The sequence below is a fragment of the Xiphophorus couchianus genome, chromosome 7 (genome assembly GCF_001444195.1).
Source record: "Xiphophorus couchianus chromosome 7, X_couchianus-1.0, whole genome shotgun sequence".
NCBI classification, from domain to species: domain Eukaryota; kingdom Metazoa; phylum Chordata; class Actinopteri; order Cyprinodontiformes; family Poeciliidae; genus Xiphophorus; species Xiphophorus couchianus.
In genome coordinates, this window is record NC_040234.1 from 37,093,273 (window position 1) to 37,119,384 (window position 26,112).

General features: G+C 45.3%; 1 protein-coding gene across 3 annotated transcripts in view; it reads right to left on the bottom strand.

Annotated features, from left to right (window-relative positions):
• The window catches only part of dpp10 (dipeptidyl peptidase like 10), a 78,105-nt gene that overhangs the window by 2,899 nt on the left and 49,094 nt on the right, over positions 1–26,112 (bottom strand). For all 3 annotated transcript variants that reach the window (XM_028022367.1, XM_028022368.1, XM_028022369.1), the window contains exons 2-25: positions 24,541–24,655; positions 22,295–22,390; positions 12,510–12,604; positions 10,733–10,807; positions 10,091–10,143; positions 9,194–9,275; positions 8,853–8,973; positions 7,370–7,524; positions 6,581–6,678; positions 5,613–5,736; positions 5,153–5,191; positions 3,947–4,054; positions 3,771–3,862; positions 3,611–3,658; positions 3,393–3,514; positions 2,763–2,807; positions 2,431–2,529; positions 1,911–1,980; positions 1,512–1,706; positions 1,198–1,252; positions 1,024–1,123; positions 527–585; positions 305–377; positions 77–150 (exon numbers count right to left, since the gene is read on the bottom strand). In XM_028022367.1, coding sequence (XP_027878168.1) covers positions 77–150; positions 305–377; positions 527–585; positions 1,024–1,123; positions 1,198–1,252; positions 1,512–1,706; positions 1,911–1,980; positions 2,431–2,529; positions 2,763–2,807; positions 3,393–3,514; positions 3,611–3,658; positions 3,771–3,862; positions 3,947–4,054; positions 5,153–5,191; positions 5,613–5,736; positions 6,581–6,678; positions 7,370–7,524; positions 8,853–8,973; positions 9,194–9,275; positions 10,091–10,143; positions 10,733–10,807; positions 12,510–12,604; positions 22,295–22,390; positions 24,541–24,655 — 2,193 coding nt within the window. The remainder of the gene's footprint in view (positions 1–76; positions 151–304; positions 378–526; positions 586–1,023; positions 1,124–1,197; positions 1,253–1,511; positions 1,707–1,910; positions 1,981–2,430; positions 2,530–2,762; positions 2,808–3,392; positions 3,515–3,610; positions 3,659–3,770; positions 3,863–3,946; positions 4,055–5,152; positions 5,192–5,612; positions 5,737–6,580; positions 6,679–7,369; positions 7,525–8,852; positions 8,974–9,193; positions 9,276–10,090; positions 10,144–10,732; positions 10,808–12,509; positions 12,605–22,294; positions 22,391–24,540; positions 24,656–26,112) is intronic.

Consider the following 26,112-nt stretch of genomic DNA (forward strand, 5'->3'; position numbering starts at 1 on the left):
GGAGACGAGGAGAACGCTCCTCATTAGCCTGTTAGCTCGACATTGTTAGCAGCAGCCTGTTAGCATGTGGGGGTACCTGCATGGAGTAGTTGGCTCCGGCCTTCACCAGGCTCTTGACCAGCTCAGCTGAATGCTGGAAGTGAATGTTTGCTGGAAGGAAAGAAGGAGGGAAGGAAGACAGAAAGGACATCAGCTGGTCTCAGAACCCGGACGGACCCATCAGAACCACTGTCCTCTGCAGGTCCAGGCTGCATCAGCAGTAATGATTTTTTAACCCCTTCCCTCCCAGGACTCTCAGCCTCACCGTCTGCCGTGGCGTGCAGCAGCAGCAGCGTCTGCTCTCGGAGCGCCTGGACGCTCTGCAGCAGGCTGGACACCTGCAGGGAGACAGGCCGGTCAGATACACACACACACACTCAGAGAAGCCCTGTATACACCCCTCTCTGCACAGACAGAATCCATGAATATTCAGTCATCAGATCAGGATCGCTGCAGCTCTGCTCAGGTCAAAGGTCGGGAAGCTCACCTGGTATCTGCTGTCGTCCCGTACTGGCAGGCCCAGGTAGCGCTCTGAGAACGCCGACGCTATGGAAGGAACCACAGACGGTTAGCGGTTGCTAACTGGACAGGAAACGGGAGCTCAGGCTGAAACCTTCAGGTTGTTTCAAATCATTTCTGTTTTCAGAAAAGCTTGAGTTCAGTTCCAGTGTTTTTATTCTCCCGATATGGAGCAACGTTTTGTTTATTATAGTAGCTGACAGCTGCTAACACTGAGCTAACGTTCTGCTAGCATGCAGCTAAAGCACTGCTAGCACACAGCTAATACGCTGCTAGCGCGAAGTTAACATATGAATGATGCAAACTCCTAAACACAAACAGAAAAAATAAATTACATAGATTTTATTGCGCTCAAAATTTGAACCCAATTCATTGTTTTTTATATTTTGTAACAAAGCATGTTAAAAAATGTAAAATATTGTTAGAGGGGAAGCTGATGTTCTGGTCTGAAAGCTGCTGACTCACCGTAGAGCCTCCAGTCGGTGACGGGCGACATGGCGGCGGCGCATTTCACCAGGCTGTCTGTCGACTTCAGCATCATCAGAGCCAGGTAGCCGCCGTAGCCCTGAACACGACAAAACTGGTGAGTCCAGGCCAAGAGGAAGTGATGTCAGCATCTACTGCTTCCTGTCTGCTCACCTGTCCAAACACGGCGATGCGCGAGCGATCGATGTACGAGAACTTCATCATGAACCTGCAGGAAAACATGGCCGACATCCTGAACATCCAAACTTTATTTTTCACTACAAGTTGCAGGACACTGAACTTTTATTTTTCCTTCATTTAAGTTTCATTATAGTTTCAATTTCCAGCAGTTTTAATAAACTCAAGCTGACTATTTTAAATGATTAAAATCTGACATGTAAAAAGACAAACTGATGATTTTAACCAGTAAAGGTTAATAAAAGCCTGCAGGGATGGTTGGGTTTTGGCGGCGCAGCAGCAGCACTCACTCCAGCGCCGCGATCTGGTCCAGGACGTCCACCGTGCCCAGCCTCTGGTGCACCTCATGCAGGATCCGCTGGCCCTGGAAGCCGCTGCCCCGGCCGTCCAGCCGGGCCACGATGACGCCGTCTGAGCTGACCAGCACCGAGTCCCAGCCCAGGGAGAAGCGCTCGCTCACCGCCTGGCCACCGGGGGCGCTGTCACTGCACACACCACATGTCAACTTCCTGTCACACAGCACATCAGGGTCAACTATGGTGTCAACCAAACTAATCATCTGATCGGTCAACCAGAGCTCCAGAATTAAACCTTTAAACTGTGAAGTACTTCAATTGTTTATAAGATGAAATCATGACTCAGCATCAGAGAAAAGCAGTGATGCTGCGTCCTGATTGGTCGGTACTCACATGACCAGCAGCAGGCCGTACTGACGCAACGGAGAGAAGTCTGGAGGGAAACACATCTGCAGAGGGAAATCTGGGAACACAAAGGACGCATCAGACTGGACTGCAGCTAGCTTCCTGCTGCTAGCTTCCTGCTGCTAGCTTCCTGCAGCTAGCACCCTGCAGCTAGCACCCTTTAGGTGGCTTCCTGCAGCTAGCAACCTGCAGCTAGCTTCCTGCTGCTAGCTTCCTGCAGCTAGAACCCTGCTGCTAGCAACCTGCAGCTAGCTTCCTGCTGCTAGCACCCTTTAGGTGGCTTCCTGCTGCTAGCTTCCTGCTGCTAGCTTCCTGCTGCTAGCAACCTGCAGCTAGCACCCTTTAGGTGGCTTCCTGCAGCTAGCTTCCTGCATCTAGCTTCCTGCTGCTAGCACCCTGCAGCTAGCTTCCTGCAGCTAACACCGTGCAGCTAGCTTATTGCAGCTAGCATTTTGCTGCTAGCTTCCTGTTGCTGGCTTCCTGCAGTAGCAAAGTGTTCTGTCCTCACCAAAAGGCTCGACCCGGACGGTTTGGTACTCCTTTTTCTGGATCCGTTTGTTCTTCAGAACTGCCTTCAGCACTGAGTTGTTCTCCAGGATATAGTAATCTGAGGAGGAACATGACAGATTAAATTGACTGTAATCTGGAGCAGAGTGACGGTTTATCTGGTGGAGAACGGAAACAAAATCAAGTATATTCATGCATTTACTTCTGTCTTAAAGGGACAGTGCATATTAATCACATGCCAATGTTAGCTAGACGGTTAAAGGAAGAAAAGTAAAACCACATGACGAAAATAACAGACAATGAGCTGCAGTAGCTAGCAGAGCGTTAGCTTACTGGAGTTATTGAGGCTGTGGAGGATCACAGTAGGAACTTCAGGACCTGCAGGAGGAAAACACCAGCAGGTTGAGAAACGCTGGCTGCTGATTGGCTGACAGGAGGACAAACAAAGTACTGTTCATGGTTAACATTACAGTTACACTGCAGCTGCCTGTCTGACCAGAACCACGTCTGGTTCTTTTTTTAAAGGTTTTATTGGCTCTAGTGGCCTTTATTTGACAGTGAAGAGGAGCAGCAAAGGTCGCCAGGCCGGGAATCGAACCTGCGACAGCCGCGTCAAGGACTAAGGCCTCTATATGTGGGTTGTGCTTAACCCCTGCGCCACCACAGCACACCCCAACTAGGTCCGGTTCTTAACAACATGAGGGAGAACTTTGGACCAGGGAGGCACCATCTGTCCAGATCACAGCGGATCGGTTCTGATGGGGAACTGTGATGGACCGGGTCGAACAGTGACCCAGAGAGGTTCTACTGCAGGACCAGCTGTCTGTTCTGTTTGTGTACTGGAAGCAGAACCAGAACCAGTACCACAGCTCTTTCAGTCTGGGCCAAACCAACCCATCAGAACCCAGTCTGTCACTCTAACTGGACCCCACTCCACCAGAACCGCTCCTGAAGTGGGCCTACCTTGGCAGTGCAGCAGCAGATTCTGGTTGGACGGGCTGAGGTCGGCGCTGAAGTAGAGGCAGTTGGTTCTGTGAAGGTCACAGGTCAGGCATCGCCGTGGAAACAGACCCACCGTTTTAACGCTGAGCAGATGACAATGACAATAAAACAATCAGCCGGTCCAAACCGGTTACCGGCTCAAACAGAACCGCTTCCTGGAAATGTTTAGACAGGCCGACCTGTAGAGCTGCCGTTGCCGTGGCGACCCTTCAGTACTCAGGAAGTAACTGTAAAGAGACAGGAAGTAGTCAGTCCGGTTCTGATTTAATCGGTTTACTGGTTACAGAACCAGTGAGGTTCTAACCGGTCCTGGGTCAGAACCAACCTTGCGGTACTCACAGGTTCTGGTTGGGCTCGTCGTAGGCCAGGATCCGGGTCACCTCCCAGTTCCCAGAGGTCAGGTGTCGGACCTCGTTCTGATCCGCCCTGAACTGAAGCGGACACGGCAGTGGTTGGGGTTACCATGGCAACCGGAGGCTGTGGGCGTGTCAGCGCGTGTGTGGGTGGAGCCTGACCTGCGTGGTGAACATGGCGATGTGGTGGAACTCGCCCCGTCCGCCCTGCTTCACCGGGACGGTCAGAAAGAACCGGGACCCGTCCCTGGAGAACACGGGCTGCTGGTTCTGGAGAGACGAGATGGAACCGACTGTGGGTCAGAACCGGCTTTTAGCTATGCACTTTAGCTAACTTTGAAAACGTTTAGCGCATTAGCTTACGTGGATTCTAAAGAGCAAATTTTTTTGACTGTTTTGTAAAGTCCGATGTCTGTGTTGAAGTTTATCGACGGTTAATAATTCGTTAGTAGTTAGGCTAGGGGAGCCCAAAGGCTCCTGGAGGCCCGGATCCGGCATGTTTTAGTCTGTCCCTGGTTTTAGTAACAACCTTTCAGCAGGTCAACGTTCTCCTTCAGCCTCTAATGATCCATCACTGAATCCAGGTGCGTTAAACCAGGGAGAAAACTAAAACATGGAGTATGCCGGCCCTCAGGGACCCACTTTGGGCTCCCCTGGGTTAGGTGTTTATATTCATGCTCTTATTTTGAAAGGGTAAATTCTGGTCAAACTTCTGAAAAAAGAAAAAGAAGAGGAAAGTGTGAAAATGTCTCCATCTCCCAGTTCGGACTGAACCAACCAGGCTAACCAGGCTAGCGTTGATGCTACGCATGGCTGTAGTAAACAGGAAGTAGAAGTTGCTAGCTAGCATGCAGCAGAGAGTCCTGCCCAGCTGGAGGGTTTGAAATGTTTCAGGTTGGTTCCTCTGGTAATGCTCAGACCCACCAGTGGATGGCAGCGTTCGCTACATTTGAATTTATTCAGTATACAAGTTTCCATCTTGTATTGCTATGCCTGTTTTCTTGAAATTACTTTTTTGTCGTATGACAAAAAGTCATACAACAAAACATGTTTTTTGGTAATTATTATGACTATGCATGTAATTAATTTTTTTCTTAGTCTTGAACACTAGCGGTGCCCCCTAGTGTTGGTTCTCTGAAGGTGAGCTTATTGGACGGCGTAGGTTGTAATTTTCATTGCTACCACCAGGGGCAGGCTTCTGCCTTTAGACACTGTTCCTGCAGCAGCTCGACCCATTTCCTCCACAGAGGCATACAGAGGAAGTTATAACTTCAAGCTTCAGTTTCTACCATAAATATGAATGATTCTCAGAAATAATAGAAAACTGAATCAGCTTTTTAAATGGTGATGATGATGATGAAGGTTTACCTGCTTAGACAGCCACAGCTCCGAGCTTTCCTCATGTCTCTGCAACACAAAGAGCACAAGGTTAGCCACTTCACAATAAAAGCCTCTCCAATTGGGTTGTTTTATCAGTGTGGTCAAAGGCTTTCTCTTGGACCAGAACCGGGTCGGTCCAACCAGAAACACCTGGCCCAGTTAGGTAGCTCTGTTGCTAACTTTATCGCTACATCCAGCAACTTTTCAGACACTAGAGAGAGTTTGTCCAAAAGCAGCTAACTACAAACCTGAACATCTGGACTCTGGTTCTGATCAGGGGCCCTCTGAAGGCTTCAGCACATTTTATTTGTAGGTGTCAGAGTACCGGGGCGTGCTACATTGTTAAACCAAGACTCATCAGCTCTGCAGCAGTCAGCGCTGGTTCTGATCAGATACAGGCGGATTCTGGAGGTTTGTCTACAGTGTGTGGCGTGAGGAGAGGACGCACCGTGACGCAGGCTCCGGTGGTGGTGTCACACACCGTCAGGATGGAGACGTTCTGGGCCCGGTTCAGCCAGCGCACCGCCGTCCGGGTCTTACTGATCCACTTCACTGTGCTCACATAATGCTCCCTAGGAGAACAACACCATTACTGTCTGCTGCTGCTCAGCGGCCTAGTTAAAGTCTCTGCTCTGAGGACAATCGGCATGAGAAAGCAGTGATTTTCTGCTACTGCCCCCTGCTGGTCAGGAGGAGTGAGTTTCCTTAGAAACGTTTTAATCTGATGTGAATAATGACGTTAGCTCACTGCGCTAACTAGCATCAGGCAAATGACTGAGTGACTGAAATGAAGTGATTATTTTTTAAATTCTTTTGTTGTGAATTGTTGACATATAAATAAACTGAACTGAGACTAAAAGTACACAACAGAAAAATGCTGCAGCCTCAGAAATAGAAACTAATGGAAAAAATGCAACTAATGGTAAAAACAAGTTGTGGCTCCACAAAAAGAAAGTCCTCCACACCAGCAGGGGCAGTATGGAGTCTGCTCTATGGTATTATAAAAGACGTGGAGCATAACGTAGCTCTTCTTTCTCCTGGACCTCCGTCTTTCGAGTCTGGTCCACTGACTCCCCCTAGTGGTCTGGAGGTTTAGTGGAGAGGCAGCAGCGTTTTTCTGTTGGATTTTGTGTTTGTGTTTGCAGAGCGCTTGGCTGATGATTCGTCCCTGTTGGAGCCTGTAAGCACCATCATCAGCCTGCAGGTCGGTCTGATCAGCAGAGGAACAGGAAGTCATCATCAACCTGAGGAGGACGGTGGACCAGATGAAGACGCTGCCACTAAAACTCTCATTAATCCAGTTTATGTTTCAGTCTGCTGACTCTGTGACCTCAGGGTGAGTCTGTCTCGCTTGATGCTGGCAGCTGTTGCCATGACGATGGCTGGCAGGAGCGGCGCTCCAGCAGCTCTGCTCACCGCAGCCTGAGCGCCTCCGGTGGCATCAGCTCCAGCGTGTGGGTCGGCCCGTAGATGTTGACCACGAACAGCTTGACGGCCGGGTTGGGCTGGCCCGCCTGAACAGCCAATCAGAAACACCGCTGATCACACACAGGAAGTCCAACCGCTCCGGATGGAGAACACATCGTCACCTCCATGAAATAACGGCGCACGAGTCAAACATCACCCTCTTTTTATGGCATCATTTTTGGCTAAAGTCATATTTTGTTAATAAAAAGAGGTAAAATGATCGATGCCTTAATTTCAGGAAGCATAAAAACATCCAGATCAGCAATATTCACTCAAACGATGAATTTCATCCCTGATTTCCTTCTTGTTTATTTCAAATCAGACGGTGTGTAGTCCCTCCAGGGACAACCAACACAAACACAATACATTAACAAACTTCCTCCAAAAAACAGAAGAAGAATCATGAATGAAAAACATTTTTATCTAAATATCAAGTTACAAAATTAAAAGGAATAAAAAGCCATTTAGAACAAAGGTTCACCACCTTCCATTTGTGTCTTTAACCCCAGATGATTTACAGATGACCTCTGACCCCTCCCAGGTTGACGGGCAGCAGCAGGTTGTTACTGACAGTTTTTGTTAAATAAATGCTGCCTTGGCGTAACATGATGAGTTTTTGTTCCCTATTTTAACAGCTGGTGATGATTTGTTTGCTTTAAATCAGATTTTGAGACGTAAACGTCCAGAACTGAAGCAGGTGTGTTTATTTGTCCCAGACGGTGTGTGTAGAAGCGGTACCTTGGGGTAGGGGTACTGCTTCTGTTTGGGGTATGTGGCGCCGGTGAAGCGCGGCAGAACCATGTTGGGGACCAGAGAGTCGTTGAGCACCAGGAAGGCCAGCCGCTCCCCGTCTGGAGACCACCAGTGGGCCACATGGCTCTCCAGGATCTCCTCTGTTCCCACACAAACTGCCAGTTATTATTCACAACAACTACAGCATGTTTACGTTTAGCTCAGAGCTATTGCTAACGATATTTATCTTTGGTCCAGCCTCTATGGAGGACTGATCCTGGCAAAACTGGCAGTAAATGCAGAAATAAATAAATGGCTTTATAAAGAACAGAATGTGGCAAATACTGGATCCTTATTTGATTATTCAGTAGGATATGAATTATTGTTTATCATTTTAAAGTGTTATTTTAACCATGTCACTGTTATTTAATTTTCCATTTTATTTCCAATCTTATAGGTTTGTTTCCTTTTTGTCTTTTTTTCATATTTTGTATTTACTATATTTTTTCATATTATGTTATCATTTAATAAGTATTTCTAATTTACACTGACTTTTTTTCATTTTCCTTTTTACTCTTTAGAAGAGGTAAAGTGGAAAAGTATATATATATATATATATATATATATATATATATATATATATATATATGAATTTTGGCAGTATTCGTCCTTCATACATCTCTAGTTTTAAATGATTTACATTTATGCTGTTAAAATATTCCATGTCCTTTTATTATTTAAATATATTCTCGTATTGCCACGGATATAAACAGAGGTAGAAAAAAAACAGCTGCTAATTGAAAAAGGCTGCAGTTTTGTATCTAATTATACTTCAGAAAATAATTAACAGTGAAACTGTTACAGCAGCCGCTCTCATTTTTAGGTTTAAAGTAAAAACACAGATGAATTCCTCTCAGCCAGAGGGAAGAAATCTGCACTAAAACCATAAATATTTCATAACTCTCTCTTATGCTGAAATATTCCAGCAGCTCCTTCAGCTGAATCATTCGCTGTACTTAACACAAGTCATTGTAACCTAGAACAGAGGTCGACGTTTATATATAAATATTTATTTATATATTTCACGTTTGAATAATATCATTGTCTAGTAATGCCACTGCTAGCTAACAAGCTAGCGGGGCAACTAGCATGCTAGCCACAAAGCTAACATCGCAGAACAGTATTTTCGTTCCCCAAGCATAGTTTACATAAAGCTGGTTCATAAAATAACAATAACAAAACTTCATGGAATCACTTCCATGTACTTAGAGGACGTTTAAAAATATAAAACAGAAACTATTTTCTTATTTTCTGCGCTGCTTTGAACTGAGAACAAGTTTCATCCAACCGTCTGACGGGAAGCACCGCCACCGTATCACTCCGTATTTTATCAATGTGACGCCCGTGTTTTAGACTTCTGATCTAGAACATGGAACTGACGTAGAAAACGTTCGGTTCTGGATCTAGACGGAGTAGGAACGGGCCGAACCTTCATAGAGCCAGTCGGCGATTCCGTTGAAGATGACTCCTTCCTTTCCTGAAGATGTGAGCCGCAGAGAGTTGCTCTTCACGTGAGATCTGTAGTAGATGTTGTTTTCAAATATGTAGATCTGCACATACAGCATACGGGCGCAACAATAAGATCCTAGAATAGATCAGCACTTTATCTGTGGAGCATCCAACCATAATTTACAATAACATCTGATGACATAAAGGCTGGAAGGAAACAGCAGCAGAGCTTCAACACCAATCCTTCATGCATCAGCCGATATTCTGGTTCAGGTTTATTTTAATGTCTCAGGATAAAACAGAACCGGGTTTGGACCTCACCAGCTGCTGTCCAGAGACGCCCCACGCAGCGTACTGCAGCACCGAGTTCACCACCTCCGGAGGGTCCAGCTCCCACACCTCCCTGAAACACACAGCCAGAGGTCAGCTAGAGGCTGACCTCTAGGCAGACTGGAGTACGTTAGAATCTGCTCCAGAAGTTTCCATCAGCTCTCCGAGCGTTCTGGAACATTTTCTGGAATTCTTTGAAAGTTTTTTAACTCAGTTTGTGTCGCTGCAGCCCATCCCGGATCGCTGCAGCCCATCCCGGATCGCTGCAGCAATCAGCCCATCCCGGATCGCTGCAGCCCATCCCGGATCACCAAAGAACTGAGTCAATTGAAATGTGAACATAAATTCTCTACCAATTTTATTTTTTGATTAAAATTTTTAGCGCTAACATGTGAACAAGTTTATTCATGAGTGATTTTAATTTAATTTCTTATGTAATGGAAATTCCATTTTGGACGTTAGCAGAATAAAGACAAAGATTTAAACAGAAACACAGATTTATAATCTGATCCTCCTCCGTCTCTCCACCCTCTTGCTGTCTTCTGTCCATCATCTCTGGAGCTAACTACCGTTTTCTTTGTGCCAAACTCGTTTATTTTGGGTTTTGTTTTATTAATTTGGATAAAGAAACTGAAATGAAGTTTTGTCTGTGACCAGCAGGGGGACCCAGTCGAACCAGGAAACGTTTTTAGGTCCTTTTCTGGTTCGGACATCTGAACCGGACCTGAATGTTCTTGTTGTTAGCTAGCAGGCCAACTGCTGCTGTAGCTCAGCCACTCCAAGACTCCTCATGCTGCCACAGACATCCTGGACCCATCTAAACCCAGTGAACTGAGGTTAACAGGAACGTTTCAACATTTCCCTGCAGCTTGTGGTCCAGCTGCTCACCGTGTGTGGATGTTGTAGATGCTGTAGGACGCCATGAAGGAGTGACGGTAAACCTGCAGACAGAGCAGAGAAGGACGACATCAGCAGGAAATACTCAGGCGGAGCAGCCGCTTTCTGATTCAGGCTGGAGCATCTCATCTGCATGCTGACAGTTGATGGCGAGACGTTTCATTTCACATGGTGGCAGAGAGCGTCTTCAGGTTGGAGACGAAGGGAGGACAAATGTCTTTAGTCCGAACGCCTAAACACAACCCAAGGGAGGAGCGCTGGCTACCAGGAAACACAGGAAACCTCTGGAAATGTTGTAGCTGTACCTAATAAAGTGGCCAGAGTGTGGCCAGGCATTCAGAGCATCGAAGCAGCAGCTACGTTCTGGAACGTTCTCTGCAGAACCACAGGCTCTTCTGACCAGAACAATCAGCTAACTACAAGCTAGCTGCATTTACTAGACGCTAGCTGTGCTAGTCCTAACCCTAAAAATGAACTCCACTAACGCCAAAGCACCAGACCAACATGCTGTTTAGCGTATGTTAACATGCTATTTAATGTGCTAAGTGCGCTAAACCTGTTCAAGGTGAGATGCAGACGAGAAGAAACCAAGATGGCGGCCGGAGAGCATGTGGTTGTCTCTACCAGACTCACCTGCTTCACTTCGTAGGCGAACAGAACGTACTTCATATCTGGAGACAAAGAAAACTTTGCCACGTTGAAATTCACCTGAAACAGCAGAAACACAATAATTCACAATAATTATTCCTTGATGACTTTTTATCATCATTTTACACATTCACATGAAGAACTGCATAGTTAGCTAACACTCTGCCAGCTAGCTTCTATGATCAGTTGCTACATGTAGCGTTAGCTACAGATCATCACAGATGGAGGTGAATAAAATGAACGATTCCTGTTGGCGACACAGTTTGAGGTCTGCAGGGTCAGTTCCCAGCTGAGGAGCTGCGACACGGAGGACGCGCTGCTGTAGAAAGCTAACTCTGCTCTGCAGTGCTGCACTGACTTGTCATCTTTTCAATTCAGTTTAAAATGTTTCCACATTTCTGATGGTTTCTGTTTTCTGGGCATTTCATTCAGGTTCTCCACGTCTCCCTCCATAGCTAAAGTTAGCACTTAGCGTAGCATGTATGTCTCAATGGTGTTAGCAGAGGCGAGAGCGTTGTTGTTTAACACAAATAACCTTCCAGACCACAGAGAGCAGAACAGTTTAACAGCTTTTATTCTCACAGTATATTTAACAAAACATTTTTAGCAGCTCATTTATGGGAGGAACCCGATTTCTGATCAGAGTCCAGATCCTCTGGTGAAATCTCAAGGCGTACCCAGATGGGAACATCGTCTCTCCAACATGTCCTGGTCTTTCTCTAGGTCTCCTCATGGTGGAACATGAACCCCTAACCACACCTCAACTGGCTCCTCTCGATGTGAAGGAGCAGCGGCTCTACTCTGAGTCCCTCCCGGATGACTGAGCTTCTCTCTCTAAGGGAGAGCCCAGACACCCTACGGAGAAAACCCATTTCGGCCGCTTGTATCTGCGATCTCGTTCTTTTGGTCACGACCCAAAGCTCATGATCATAGATGAGGATGGGAACGTAGATCGACCAGTAGATCGAGAGCTTCGCTTTTTGACTCAGCTCTCTCTTCACCACGTCGGACCGGTACAGCGCCCGCTTCACTGCAGACGCTTAAACTCCTCCCCTTGGGGCAGGACATCCCCCCTGATCCTCATCCTGGCTGCCTCAGTGGCAAACTGCTCCAGTGAAAGCTGTCTATCACGACCTGATGAAACCAGTAGAACCACATCATCCACAAAAAGCAGATGTGATCCTGAGGAAACCAAAACGGACCCCCTCCACACCTTGGTTGGTCTACAAACCGATATTCAAGTTATGAACAAAATCGGTGACAAAGGTCAGCATTGGCAAGTCCAACTCTCACCAAAAACGAGCCTGACTTACTGCTGGCAGTCTGAACCAAGTACTGGTACCGGTCAGGGACCCTGTATCAAAGGGCCCTGTACCTTCCTGAATTACACAGCCCAACATCTTCCCCAGGTCTGCAAAATGGACATGCAGACTGATTGGGCGAACTCCCAGCACGAAAACCACAGTGCTCAAAAACCTCAGGATGGACTATCTGATGGTCTCTCCTCTCCAAAACTGCTGGACTGACCGGACAAGGGGGCTGAGCACTGTGACGTAGCTGGAACTATTGATAGATAGGAGCAACAACACCACTCTGAACAAGGGGAACTCCACGCAACGTTGGAGAGTCCATCAACCAACTCAACCAAAAACAACCAGAGCTTTGAGAAACTTCAGAGGGATCTCACTCCCCCCTAACCAGAGAGCCAGAGGTAACAGCATAAAACACGGAGAAATGAGTTTCATCTAGCGGGATAACTTACAAATGTTGTGTTTGGCAGGATGATCTCGGTCTCATTGGTGAGAAGGTTGAACTTGATGACATGGCCGTTGCTGTTCCTGTAGATGACTTCAGAATCTGGAAAGAGAAACACTGAGATGAGGAAATGCTGCTAGAAACATCCAGAAACCATCAGCAACATTCAGAAACCATCAGCAACATCCAGAAACCATCAGCAACATCCAGAAAACATCAGCAACATCCAGAAACCATTGGCAACATCTAGAATCAGTCAGAATGAAGCAGTCGTTGGGTTTTATCCAGCAGAGCAACACTGAAGGTAAAGAGATTTCACTGATCCAGTCTCAGGTTCTGGTTCTGGCGACAGAGTCGCAATCTGGTTCAGAACAAAAATATCTTCACAAGGTGTGAAGATTTATTTGTCCATCCATCCACCCATTGTTCTAGAACGACCCAAACAGAACTGGACCTAAACCAGAACCCTGCAGTTCTTCACATGCCATGTTAATCCCGTTCCTGATCGTGATTGTAAGGTGAGGAACGGTTCTCCATCATGAATCGTGTTTATTGGGTCGGTCTAACCGGCAGGACCGAGCAGAAGCTCGGCAGAACCAGAACTTTCAGGCCTTGAACCCGTCTGCAGTTTCAGGCTGAAGTTGAGCAGAAATCTGTTTCTCTGCCTTCACATTTCTAACAGTTTGCCTGATGGTCCGGCGGTTCTGGCCACAGATAGAGTGACTCCTGAGATGAATAATCAACGTTTCCATGGAGACCAATTAGCGTTGGGCAGGGTCCAGCGGGCGGCGGATGCAGGTAGATGATCACTCTGCCTGCCAGGCATCTTTGTCAGATCCTCCGCTCAGCGTTTCCTTCTTTGTGTCGGTTGATCCTCCGGCAAACTTCCACTTCCTCTTTCCATAATTACCTTAATGAGCCATCGCAGGAACCGGTTCTGGTCCCAGAGTCGGACCCGCTGGGCCGCTCCGCTGTGATTGGGTGCCAGGCTCAGGTAAACCTTCATCCCAGGCTTTGGCTTCAGGTTGAACGTTTGGACCTTCATCTGGTTCCCTCCAGAACGGAAGGTACTGACTTGGCCCAAATGGACCAACTGTTCTGGACTACAAAGCCCAGAATGCTCAGCGGGGCGGACAGGCAGAACTTTGTAGAACCTTTTAAACTGTGAGGTAACTTCCTGCTTTCATGTCTCCAGAGACGGAGGCCTTCGTCCTCGCTGCTGAAACATGGAGGGACCATCAGAACCAGAGATCGGTTCTGATGGAGATAACCGGGTTGACCGTCACAGAACCATCAAGCTGTCCTGTCTGGACCGGTTCTGGAGACGACGCCACACCAAGGTGAGAACAGGACGTCAATCATGTCCGGGTTTGGCTCCAGAACCTCTGTACTCCACCAACTGGACTTGGTTCTGGTGGAAAACTACCGTCTGGATCCTGACTGGATTTCTCTTCATCGACTCCCTGCTAATCCAGATTATAATCTCAGATTATCTCATATATAATCAGAGAGCTGATCGGTCCAGATGTTGCTGACAGAACGTATCGGTACCAGACTTCAGGTTCTGCTGCAGGTTTCTTCCTGTTAAATGAGTGGTTTCCCTCTCCACTGTTGCCCCCTGCTGGTCAGGAGGAGTGATGTCGCCACGCTTTGCTGGGTTTCCTCAGATAGAAACTTTGTACTAATTAGAATCATGAACTGAACTTGATGCTCTGACTGATAACTCAGATCAAAATGAATGAACTTTTCCAGACGAAACGACTCCAAAAGACTGAACTGAACTGAACTGCACGAAGGGGGAAGCGGGTCAGGATTTTCTCATCACTGTGAACTATGGATGGATTCACACCTGCCCTGTTTAGTTCGCTTTAATCAGACTCTAATTTGTTTGTCTAGAAAGTCTGATTCGTTTGGGGAGTGTGAATGCAAATTTGAATCCAAAACTCTGATACGCCTGAAAACCTCGACCTCTGAACCCTAACCCTAACCTCTGAAGTGAACTCTGATGCGGTTGGCAGGCAGTGAGAATGCAAAATGGACCGGAGACTGCTCCACAAGCAGGAAGTTAGCTACAGTGCAGGGCATTCTGGGTAATATATTACTCTCCGCAGGTTAACGGAGATGTTGTGTTGGTTGCCATGGCAACGGGTCTGCGTGCCGACACAGAGAGCGAGAAAAAGCAGAATATAAATGGTTTAAAGTTGTTTTACTGCTTATTTTCCTGTTGCCGTGGCGAACTGCAGCCGCTGTCACCTTAAAACCTTTAATGACAAAAACTAAATTATTTACCTCGTTTTAATAACAATCATCAAACCGTTTCATAAAGCATGATTCATGGTTTGTTACATTTTGACAAACTAATTTTAACAGCGGCAATTATTAATTATTCACCAATATAAAAGAGAAATTTGCTTTGTCCTCATATCCATTGCAATTACTAGAATGTTTGAAATGTGCACACAGAATCATAACTTCACATTAAAATGAGACTTTTCTGAGGTTTTCCATCAATATGATTTGGCTGTGATTTATCTTAAAATAAGGTATTTTATCGATGATGTGCTAAACATTTCTTTTATAAGTTTCCATTTATGTAAGGTGTTTAGAAACAAAGTTTTTAAATTTCTTTGTGTTTTTCTGGCAATTATTACCCAAAAACTGTCAAATTCCATTTATAATTGACTCGACCAATATTTTTCTTCACCATTGCATCAAACTGTGCTAATAAATAAAAAATGCCAGTCACTTGAGGATACTGCCTTAGTGATTAATATTTATGCTCCAGATACTAGATATTCTATTTTGAATTCAATACATTCACTTCTTTAATTGTCGCACCAAATGATTCATATAATAAATGTCGGCCAGGAAACGGGTCAAAATCCTTTTAACACATAAAGACAGAGTTACATCCAGTAACAGTACGCTACACAAAAACAACACATCACAATACTGATCTTCGGATTGGCTGTTAATTTTTCGCTTTAGGTATAAACTACACTCTGTGATTTGGCAACATGGAGCCATAAAATCACCCAATTTAGACAAAAACATACAATACATGCAGGCACAATGCAGCAAGCCTTCAGTCTAAAGGACAATCAGGAACAGAAATCAGTCACATTTGTTGTGTTGATGCATTTTGAGTGATTTTTCCCCTGAGCGTTAAACCTCCACTTGTTCAGTGTGAAGGAAAAGCAGGCTGCCCAGTATGAGCTGATCGGTTTTTCTGATCAGTGATCACTGATACACTTTTTCACAGAAATCGGTCAATTATGATTGGTGGCCGATCGATCGGCATGAAGGGAAATGTTTATTTTCAAGCAGTTTTTAGAAGCAGGTATAGAAGCAGCCTTGGCTGGAGCTCCATGAGGTTCTGGTTCTGGTTCTGATGAGCAGGTGAACGGGTTCCTGTCATCAGACTGAGGCGTGGTGCTGATTGGACTTCTTCTCCCACATCCTGAAGTACCTGTGGTTCTTCATCACAGCTCAGTCTGATGACAGCAGCGTCTGATAAACAAGATCAAAACAATAAATGACTAAATACATGCCGTAATGTTCCATGTTCCATTGTATTTTTATCATGATATTGTTCAAAAAAGACTACAAACATTCTGGAAATGATCATGCAAAGTATTTCTTTTGCATTTGAGTCTTGAATTCCAAAATAAAAGCACAGAAACTTCCCTTCAAGAACATAAATGTATCATTACAACAGTCGCACCAAATGATATTTTCATGTTCAGTCATTTTCAACAGGAAAATAATTTGAATCCTTAAAAAAACAAGCTAGCTTCCCACACAAGGCAAATATGAAATTTATAATCAAAACAGAAAATTGTAGGAATATTTAAATATTAATAGTTTTTTTGAGGTCATACCACATGACACCTAAATATGGCAACTACAGACCTCCTGCTGAAAGTGACACTTTTTCTGAAGTTTGACAAAGATTAACAAACCTGTTGCTGTCTCAGGGGTTCTTGGCAGACTGTTGGATGATGCAACATCCTGTTTGTGACCGGATTTCAAAATATAAGTCCAAAAATGATAATTTCTTGACGGTCGCACCACATGATATTTTGTTAAATGGACATTTTTGGACAAAGTTTGTTTATATATCTCCCGGATGTGGGGAAAACAGTAAAGGTGGACTCATCAGAGAACAATACATGTTTCATATTGTCCACAGCCCAAGATTTGCGCTCCTTGCACCATTGAAACCGACGTTTGGCTTTGGCACGAGTGACCAAAGGTTTGGCTATAGCAGCCCGGCCGTGTATATTGACCCTGTGGAGCTCCCGACGGACAGTTTTGGTGGAAACAGGAGAGTTGAGGTGCACATTTAATTCTGCTGTGATTTGGGCAGCCGTGGTTTTATGTTTTGTGGATACAATCCGGGTTAGCACCCGAACATCCCTTTCAGACAGCTTCCTCTTGCGTCCACAGTTAATCCTGTTGGATGTGGTTCGTCCTTCTTGGTGGTATGCTGACATTACCCTGGATACCGTGGCTCTTGATACATCACAAAGACTTGCTGTCTTGGTCACAGATGCGCCAGCAAGACGTGCACCAACAATTTGTCCTCTTTTGAACTCTGGTATGTCACCCATAATGTTGTGTGCATTGCAATATTTTGAGCAAAACTGGGTTCTTACCCTGCTAATTGGACCTTCACACTCTGCTCTTATTAGTTCAATGTGCAATTAATGAAGATTGGCCACCAGGCTGGTCCAATTTAGCCGTGAAACCTCCCACACTAAAATGAGAGGTGTTTCAGTTTCATTGTCCAACCCTTGTAAATGACAACATTTACCTATAGCTTGTTAATCTGCTCTATTCACAAATGGTTGATAATGTGATTCATAAATATGATTTATCGTTTTAGAGTCGATAGACTAAATAGTTCCGTCTTATTTTTTCCTATATATAAAACTATATATATATATATATATATATATATATATATATATATATAAAACTCTACCAACAAAAATGGAACAAATGTTGCAATTTTGGTCCCCAATCGAACCGAATCTACCGGAAACTCAGGTGTGCAAACGGCCTATAAACCACCTTTCTGAGGCGGTGAGAAGAAATCACAATAAATCCCTATTTTTTTTTCAGTTTGAGTTGGTTTTACAGTCAAACCTGGTTTTACAGTTAAACTGTGTTGTGTGCCGTTTCTGCAGACCTAATGCGGTTCCTCACTGGGAGACGGATGAATAAGATCAAAAGAAATGGCTGCAGTGATCTTTAAAACATTGCTCTGGTTCTCTGCACTTGTCTCTTTAAATAATGAACCATTCAGAGCTAAAAAAGAACAGACTCTAATGTATAATTAATGCTGCACGTCTGCAGCGCCATGAATAATGAAACGACTTGACTCGGAGGTGAAAGATGGCCGCCGCCACCCGCAGCGGCTCGGCTACAGCACTTAGCGGGGCTTCCTTCAAAGTAAAGGTCAGTGTGGCTCGCTTTTAGAAGACTGGATCCCAGATCCATCTTCCTGTTCACCTGCTGGGTTATGGAAGCTTTCATCAGCAGAAATCGTTTTCATATGAGCTCTGGAAGTAACACAGTGACAGCATGCTACATGCTAACAGCTAAACCGCCAGGATCACATTGACAGCATGCTACATGCTAACAGCTAAACCGCCAGGATCACATTGACAGCATGCTACATGCTAACAGCTAAGCCGCCAGGATCACATTGACAGCATGCTACATGCTAACAGCTAAACCAAGGTTCAGAGGACGATGCAGCTGGTCTGGAGGTTTCTGATGTGACAGGAACTGAAGCAGCAGCTGCTGCTGCAGGGAAACATTTTGTGTTTTCTCTGTGATTCACTAGAAAACTTTAATATTTGCTGATAGAAAGACGTTTCCAGCTCCAGGTGCCACGGACGAGAGATAAATCTGCTGGAAGCCGCTTCGGGACAAACGACCTGATAGAAGATTAATCACACACCAGCTGAGTTAGTGTTGCTAGGCAACAGCATTTTAAATGCAGACGCGCTAAGTGCTGCAGACATTAGCGAGTCGCGCAGAGGAAGACTCCAACAGGAACAGCAGCTGAAGGTCCAGATGGACAAACTGCAGCAGGTTGACCAGGATCTAAAAGATTCAAAATCGGATTAAAACATCCAGAAAGTCAGAAACCTGCAGACTGACTGCCTCTGTTTCCACTGTTCATAATAATAATACATTTAATTTGTAATGCACTTTTCATTAACAAAAGTTTCACTGCTACACACACAATCGTGGAGGATAACAGTCACTGTTCCCAGTGTTCCCATCACTTCCTCAGCCTTTCTACTGGGAGAGACAGAACCAACTGAGTCCAGCACCTGGAGAGGAGGCGACCAGGTGACTCGTTACCAGGCGACTCGTTACCAGGCGACTCATTGACCAGGCAACTCGTTACCAGGCGACTCGTTACCAGGCGACTCGTTGACCAGGCGACTCGTTACCAGGCGACTCGTTACCAGGCGACTCGTTACCAGGCGACTCATTGACCAGGCGACTCGTTACCAGGCGACTCGTTACCAGGCGACTCATTGACCAGGCGACTCGTTACCAGGCGACTCGTTACCAGGCGACTCGTTACCAGGCGACTTGTTAACCAGCAGCTGCTGTTGGTCGTCAGTGAATCAGAGTTCAGTTAGGAGAATCAAATCTGGTGGGATCAGCTTCTCAGCCTCAGGATGAAACCAGTTTCTGAGTCTCCATGTGGTTGGAACTTTAGACTCGTATGGAGATCCCAACTGGTCCCAACTGGTCTCAACTGGTTTCTCACAGTAAACCTGTTTCATCTACGTTTCTTTATTTTGAAGCATCAGAAAATTTTTTTGATTTGTTTCCACTTATGAAACATTTTTGTTCCAACGTTTTCGTGAAGCGACCGTTTGGTTTGAGCTGAAACGGGACAGACGACCTCGCCTGGAGGGTCAGAGGTCACCAGGTCACCCCACTCAGCCCGGCAGTGAGGCGTTCACCGACAGACGTAGAGCGCGGCTCTAAGCTGTATATTTCTGACTGTGAGGAATCTCCATGGAAACGGGAAGAAGACGATGAAACCAGCAGCGAAACCAGTAGAGAAACCAACCAGTAGAGAAACCAACCAGTAGAGAAACCAACCAGTAGAGAAACCAACCAGTAGCTCTGAGTAATGAATTATCGGTTTGCTGCTCCAGACGCTGTAACCATCCAACGTTACAAACAGAAACACGTTGCTGTTATGAATCAGACGTGTTTCTGTTTCTGTTGGTTTTCTTTATTTCTGCCATGTTGGTTCTTTTAATCTCATTGTTTGACTTTTGTTTTATTAATATTTCTTTGTTTTTACAGTTTATATCAGGTTCAGTTTCATTTCTTTCTGCCCAAAGAGAAAGTCAGGAGGTTTTCCAGGTTTTCCAGGTAGTGGTTGTATGTATATTTCTGATCCAGGACAGAACAATGAAGTTTAACCTGTTCGTCGCCATAGCAATGCTGTGTAGCGGTTAACGTTCTTCTGATATTAAATGTTATTTAATGCTAATAAAACCTAAAGCCTTCCTTCGTCTCAGGATCCAAACGGATCTATGAACGCTGCATCCTGTCCTGCCATCGCCATGGTAACCAGAGACTCAGCATTTCTCAGAGCGCCGCTCTTTAACCTGAGCAGCTGTTCACTAACCTGGAGCAGAAAACGCTGCAGTTCCAGAAACATGATGAGTTATTAATAACAGCGTGAAGAACGGCATGCTGGGAAGTTTCTCTGATGAACAACGGCTGATTCTCCAGAAACAATCAGGATTTGTTCTCACTTTTAGCTTGATGCTAACTGCTGAACCTGAAGCCTGGCTGCTGTTCATCCACAACAAGCTGCAGAGACGTCGCAACGTTTACAGTCAGCAACTCATCTGGCAACAAGAGTCCAGTCAACCCAACCGTCAGGCAACGCCTGATCAGAGTTAATAATCACCAGAAAACATCTGCATTTAATAATCTGGATCCATAATCCATCAAACTCCCTTCAGTTCTCCCATCTGGACACCAGAGATCAGGCTGACCTCTGACCTCTACCCCGACCCTCCAGAGTCACATAAAGCCGGTTCCAAAGTGGGCCTTCCACCAGCTGCAGAACAATACCAGGACCAGATTACTAATGTGGTTCTACACCACCCGGTTCTACACCACCCGGTTCTACACCACCCGGTTCTACACCACCCGGTTCTGCATTCCTGAACTGAGAGAAGAGACTTTTAACTGCTGCTGCTAGTAGACGGGTTCTGAACCGGATCTGAACAGGACCACAACCAGGAGGGGCCGCTGCTGCTTCCTGCTGGTCACTGACTGCACCTTCATCTCCTGCTGCCATGGAAACCATGAGGGACAGACTTTGATTAGACCAATCATGCAGCTAATTAAATTAATGAAAGAATCTCTAGATGGGGTGAAGCAGCAGAGTGACCCAGAAGACAAGAACAGCCGGTTCTGGTTCTGGAAGTCCAAGGAGCTCCATGACCCGATCATCTTCAGATAAACATGAAATCCTGTTCACTGCAGGCAGCAGAACAGTAAGTGGCTACGACACAGGGCGCCGCGCTGCAGGGGGCGCCAACTCATTTAATTAATCTGTTTTAATAATCGGGTTCAAACCGATCAATTCTTTAATAGAATCAAATTCTCAATAATATTGGAAGTCGGGCGACTTGACAGAACATAAACACTGAGTTTCTGATTAACGGTTAAATTATGACACGATGTTTGATCAGAAAAAAGCAAAAATCCTGAGAGAGTCGGAGGAGAAACCTGAAAACACGACGGGGAACCAGACCGCTTCCTGCTTCCTGTTGGCCGGCTCGCCACTTCCTCCGGGGAGTCGCTCGCCGCTCAGTCATCTGTCAGCTAGCTGCTAGTTCATAGCCATTAGCTGCTAACTGCTGCTAGCACCCTCCAACACAAACAGCTTCAAGCAAATAGTATTGATTGGTTATTGATCGGTGGAGGTTTACTGCAGACCAGAGGGGAACCAGGAGCTGAACTGAGGAAATCGATTCTGAACAATAATCAGATAAAAATATTCTGATGATTATTTTATACAATATTAGAAAAACATTGAAAGATACAAATAAATAAACAATTTAGCTCATTTTAAATGAGAAACTAAACATTTTATTGCCTAAAATTAACAACATAACATTTATTCAGTGAACTGCCACTACTGTAAGCAAGGGTGTTAAAAGTGAGGCGCAGGGGCCATTCATGGCCCCGGAACCGAGTCAGTGCGGCCCCAAAGACGCAAAAATGTCCGATGCAACACAGAGTGATCACCTGGTTTCCTCGTGTTGCCATGGAAACCAGGACCACGGCGTTTATTGTTGAGCAGGGAACAAAACAAAAACACGTTTCTGTAAAGTTAGTTTTTAAAAATGTTTTTTTCCTCTGTGATGATGACTAAAACTCTGGTTTAAATGAGTAAAGTGTATTTTATTATCTGTAGCTGATCATAATTCAGAATGTTTTATTCAGAATGGTGAATCTAAATGGGAATGTCTGGATTAGCATGAAGAGATTAAACATGGCCGCCTGCTTCTGCAGTCGTTCCTGATACAACTACAGCTCTATCAGCTGCCGCTCTACCAGCTGCAGCTCTATCAGCTGCAGCACTGACTGCTGCTGCAACCGTCATATTCCGGCAAAACTTGATCAACAAGGAGCAAGAGGGAAGCTGCTGGTATAATCCACCATTTCCCCCATCAAACAGAGCCGGCAGATTAAACTCAAACCCAGATTAGCTCCGCTCACCGTTGATCCATCGGGCCTCCGGGTCGTGCACCCTGAACTCTGGTCTGAACAGATCCTCCACGGTCAGCTTGGTGTCGCTGCCGGCTTGGCTATCGACTGAAAACACAAACACAAGCAGACAGGTTTCACTTTACACTCTTCATCCAGTTACATACAGTTTGTTTCAAATTAAACATCCATAATTTAGCTGCCTCTGTTTGCCACAGAGGTCAAAGCTCCAGCAGTGGGTCACACGCTCTGTCCTCTCCCTGAGGCTGGGGTTAGGGTTAGGGTTAGGAAAAAAGGTTTTAGCCTGCTCCCTATAGGGAACAGGAGTTGCGCGGTCCGTCCTTCTCCATGTCCCATCAAAATGCGTGCGGGTAGGGGGACGCTGTTTGCGTTTCCTCCCATACCGCACCACCTGCCACTCGTTCTCTTGCCACATTTCCGTTTTTTTGTATTATGTTTCCCGTTAGGCTTTATTACTTAAAAAATATTATGTGAACTATAATTATTTGTTTATATATAATCTGTATATATGTTATTATTATTATGGTCTAATTAGTTATAATTATTTTTTTGTGTCTTTATTATTTTTTAAATTTTTTAGTATTTTTTTTAGAAAAAAGAAATGAAAAAAATTAACAAATATTTGTTTGTTTTGCAAAAAAAAAAGATTAATTAAATGAATTTATTAAGTAAATGTGTGCCAATCGCAACGTTTCGACTTTAATAAGTCTTCATCAGGCAAAGGCACACAAGACGACTGTTCTGTGTTAATGTTCGTCTCTGTCTCGCTGTCGCTCCCTCCTATTTATACTCTCCTCCCCTGGGAGGCTCCACCCCCTACGTTCCACTGCGTGATATTTTTAAATCTTTTACCATGGTTTTATGTGCATTGATTGTTTTTCTATTTTAATTTAGTTGTTGAATATTACTTTTTGTATATAGAAATTTTAATTAAATTAAGATTCAAATTTTAAAATTGAGTATTTGAAATTAAATAAAAATAAAAATAAAAGGACAAAATAAAAGAAAAAAATTAAGAGGCTTAGGGAAAGATTTGAGGTTTAAGATTAGGAAAGGACTAAGGATCAAGGATAGGGTTAGGGAAAGGTCAAGGGTTAAGGATAGGGTAAGGGAAAGGAAGGATCAAGGTTAGGGTTAGGGAAAGGTCAAGGGTCAAGGTTAAGGGAAGGATAGGGTTAGGGAAAGGTCAGGGATAGGGAAAGGTCAAGGGTCAAGTTTAGGGTAAGGGAAGCATCAAGGTTAAGGTTAGGGAAAGGTCAAGGTTCAAGGTTAGGGCCACGGTTACAACAACAAGCTGCAGGACTTCAGCTTCCTGTCATCGTCTCTCAGGCCTCTGGTTGGTTTGGAAACATCTTTTCATCAGTAAATGAAATCAAACTAACTCAGGTTAAGGCTTTTAACCAGCTCCATTGGCAGCTTGACTATAAATCGGAACTAATAATACAGGAGAATTAAAGTGACTAACTATGGAATATATGAATATAAAATAACACACAGGACTCGGATTCTTCCCTGCTCAGGCCGAGTGGGAAGAGATTTAATCGCACGTCTGTGGAATCACAAAACACATCTGCAACAAATATCCAAAATCTCACAGCTCTTACTGGATGCATCACTTTTTATTGGGCTTCATCTCTACTGGTGTGTACTGGAACGTTTGGACCAATGGCATTGCTGCCCTTATTCTGGCTCAACTTGTACTATTTGGGTTTCAGGCCTTCCAGGAATCGGTTTTGGACCTCCTGGAATCGGTTTTGGACTTCCAGGAATCGGTTTTGGACTTCCTGGAATCGGTTTTGGACTTCCAGGAATCGGTTTTGGACTTCCTGGAATCGGTTTTGGACTTCCAGGAATCGGTTTTGGACTTCCTGGAAATCAAAATCTGCTCCATCTCAGCGGCGCCGAAAACAGAAAATCCTTCTGATTCCAGTTGGTTCTGGCCGGTCTTGGTTCTGGCCGGTGTGTCTTCTCTCACACCGGCCAGAGTGACCCGACCGTGAGCCAAACAGCTTGAAAATATCATGTTCTCTCTAACAATAATCACCGATAATCACCAATATTATCACAGCAATATTCAACTAGAAGAACAAAATCTGGACTAATAACTTCTAGAATATTAGATTTTACCACTAATATGATATGACCAGAGTTCTGCCGAGTCAGCAGAACCCGAGGCGACGCTCGCATCACAGACAGTTAGGACACCGGGTCAGAACCGGGTCAGAACCAGCTCTTACCTGGGCTGAGCAGGATGACGGACATGGTGATGAGGGAGCAGACCACCAGTATGACCAGTAGAGCGATGGCGATGCCTTTCCAGTTCCTCTGAGGAGGGCTGACCGCGCCCAGGTCCTGAAACAGCAGAACCACAATTACTCAGCAGAACCGGACCGGAACCAGGACCGGAACTAGCACCACGACCAGGACAAGGACCGGGACCGGAACTGGGACCAGGACCGGGACCGGAACCAGGACCGGAACCAGGACCAGGACCGGAACCAGAACCGGGACCGGAACCAGAACCAGGACCAGGACCGGAACCAGGACCCGGAACAGGACCGGGACCAGAACCAGAACCACAACCGGGACCCGGAAAAGGACCGGAACCAGGACCGATACCAGAACCAGGACCCGGACCGGAACCAGAACCAGGACCGGTTAGGTTTAGAACCAGAACCGGAAGCAGAACCAAGCCCAGGACCAGGACCGGAACCAGGACCAGGACCAGAACTGAAACCAGGACCAGAACCAGAACCAAGCCACCTCTGTTAGCTAAGGTAATCTTGATCACAATTTGTTTCACAATTGAATGAAAACTGAATCCTGTTTCGTCATCATCTGTTCAGTGATTGGATGGTTCGGAGTCTCCTGGTGACATCATAATGTAGAGCGTTGTCATGGTAACTGATCTGATTATAGATAATAGATGCTAAATATTAGGAGTCCAAGGACTGAACCGTGGGGAACGCTCTGCTGGGACCGGACTGATCCCAGACCGGACTGGTCCTAGAGTCCAGTCATCACACTTCAGGATGTTTAATGCAGCCAGACTATGAAACTTAAACATGAATTTTCCATCTGCCATAAACGGAGCGCCGCGGCAGCCATCTTTACTGCCGTAAACGTCATGGCGACAGGCTGCAGGTCGCTCCCTCATCCTGATAAAATCAGATTTTCAGTCTTTATTTTTCTGAGACATCAATAAAAAGAAAAAGGCTTAAAAACCAAATGCTGCTGATGTGTGGCGGGGTGGCTGCATCCTGCGTTGCCTAGCAACGGAGCCAATTGGAAATGCAAATCTGACCAGCAAACAAACGCATCAACAAGAAAATGCCATAAAGAGAAATAAGCAACAGAAAACAACCATTGGAAGCAAAACATGAGCAGAAATGATGATAAACTGAAGCAATAAGGAAGTGATGGGAGACGAAGTGGTTCCTCCTGGACAGAAGTTAGGAACAGGAACAGATCGATGCTGGACTGAATCGTATATTACCTCTAGAATTACATATTGCATAGAGAAAAGTGAATGTTTGAGCTATTGTTAAAATCTGTGCCACAGCTGTGATGCAATAAGATTATTTAAAACCAGCACCCTGACCCGGTAGGACATTTGGGAATGCAGCCACTTCCACTCTGCTAACTTGCTTTTAATTTTTTGCTGAATGTTTTCCCAGCTCTTACTCACAATATCTTTATTGCCTAAAAAAAACACACCAAGATATTTAAAACCGTCTTTCTTCCAAAAAATACCTTGAGGGAGAACTGGGAGCCCGTCAGACCACTAGCCAACGGCCAGAGCTTCGCTC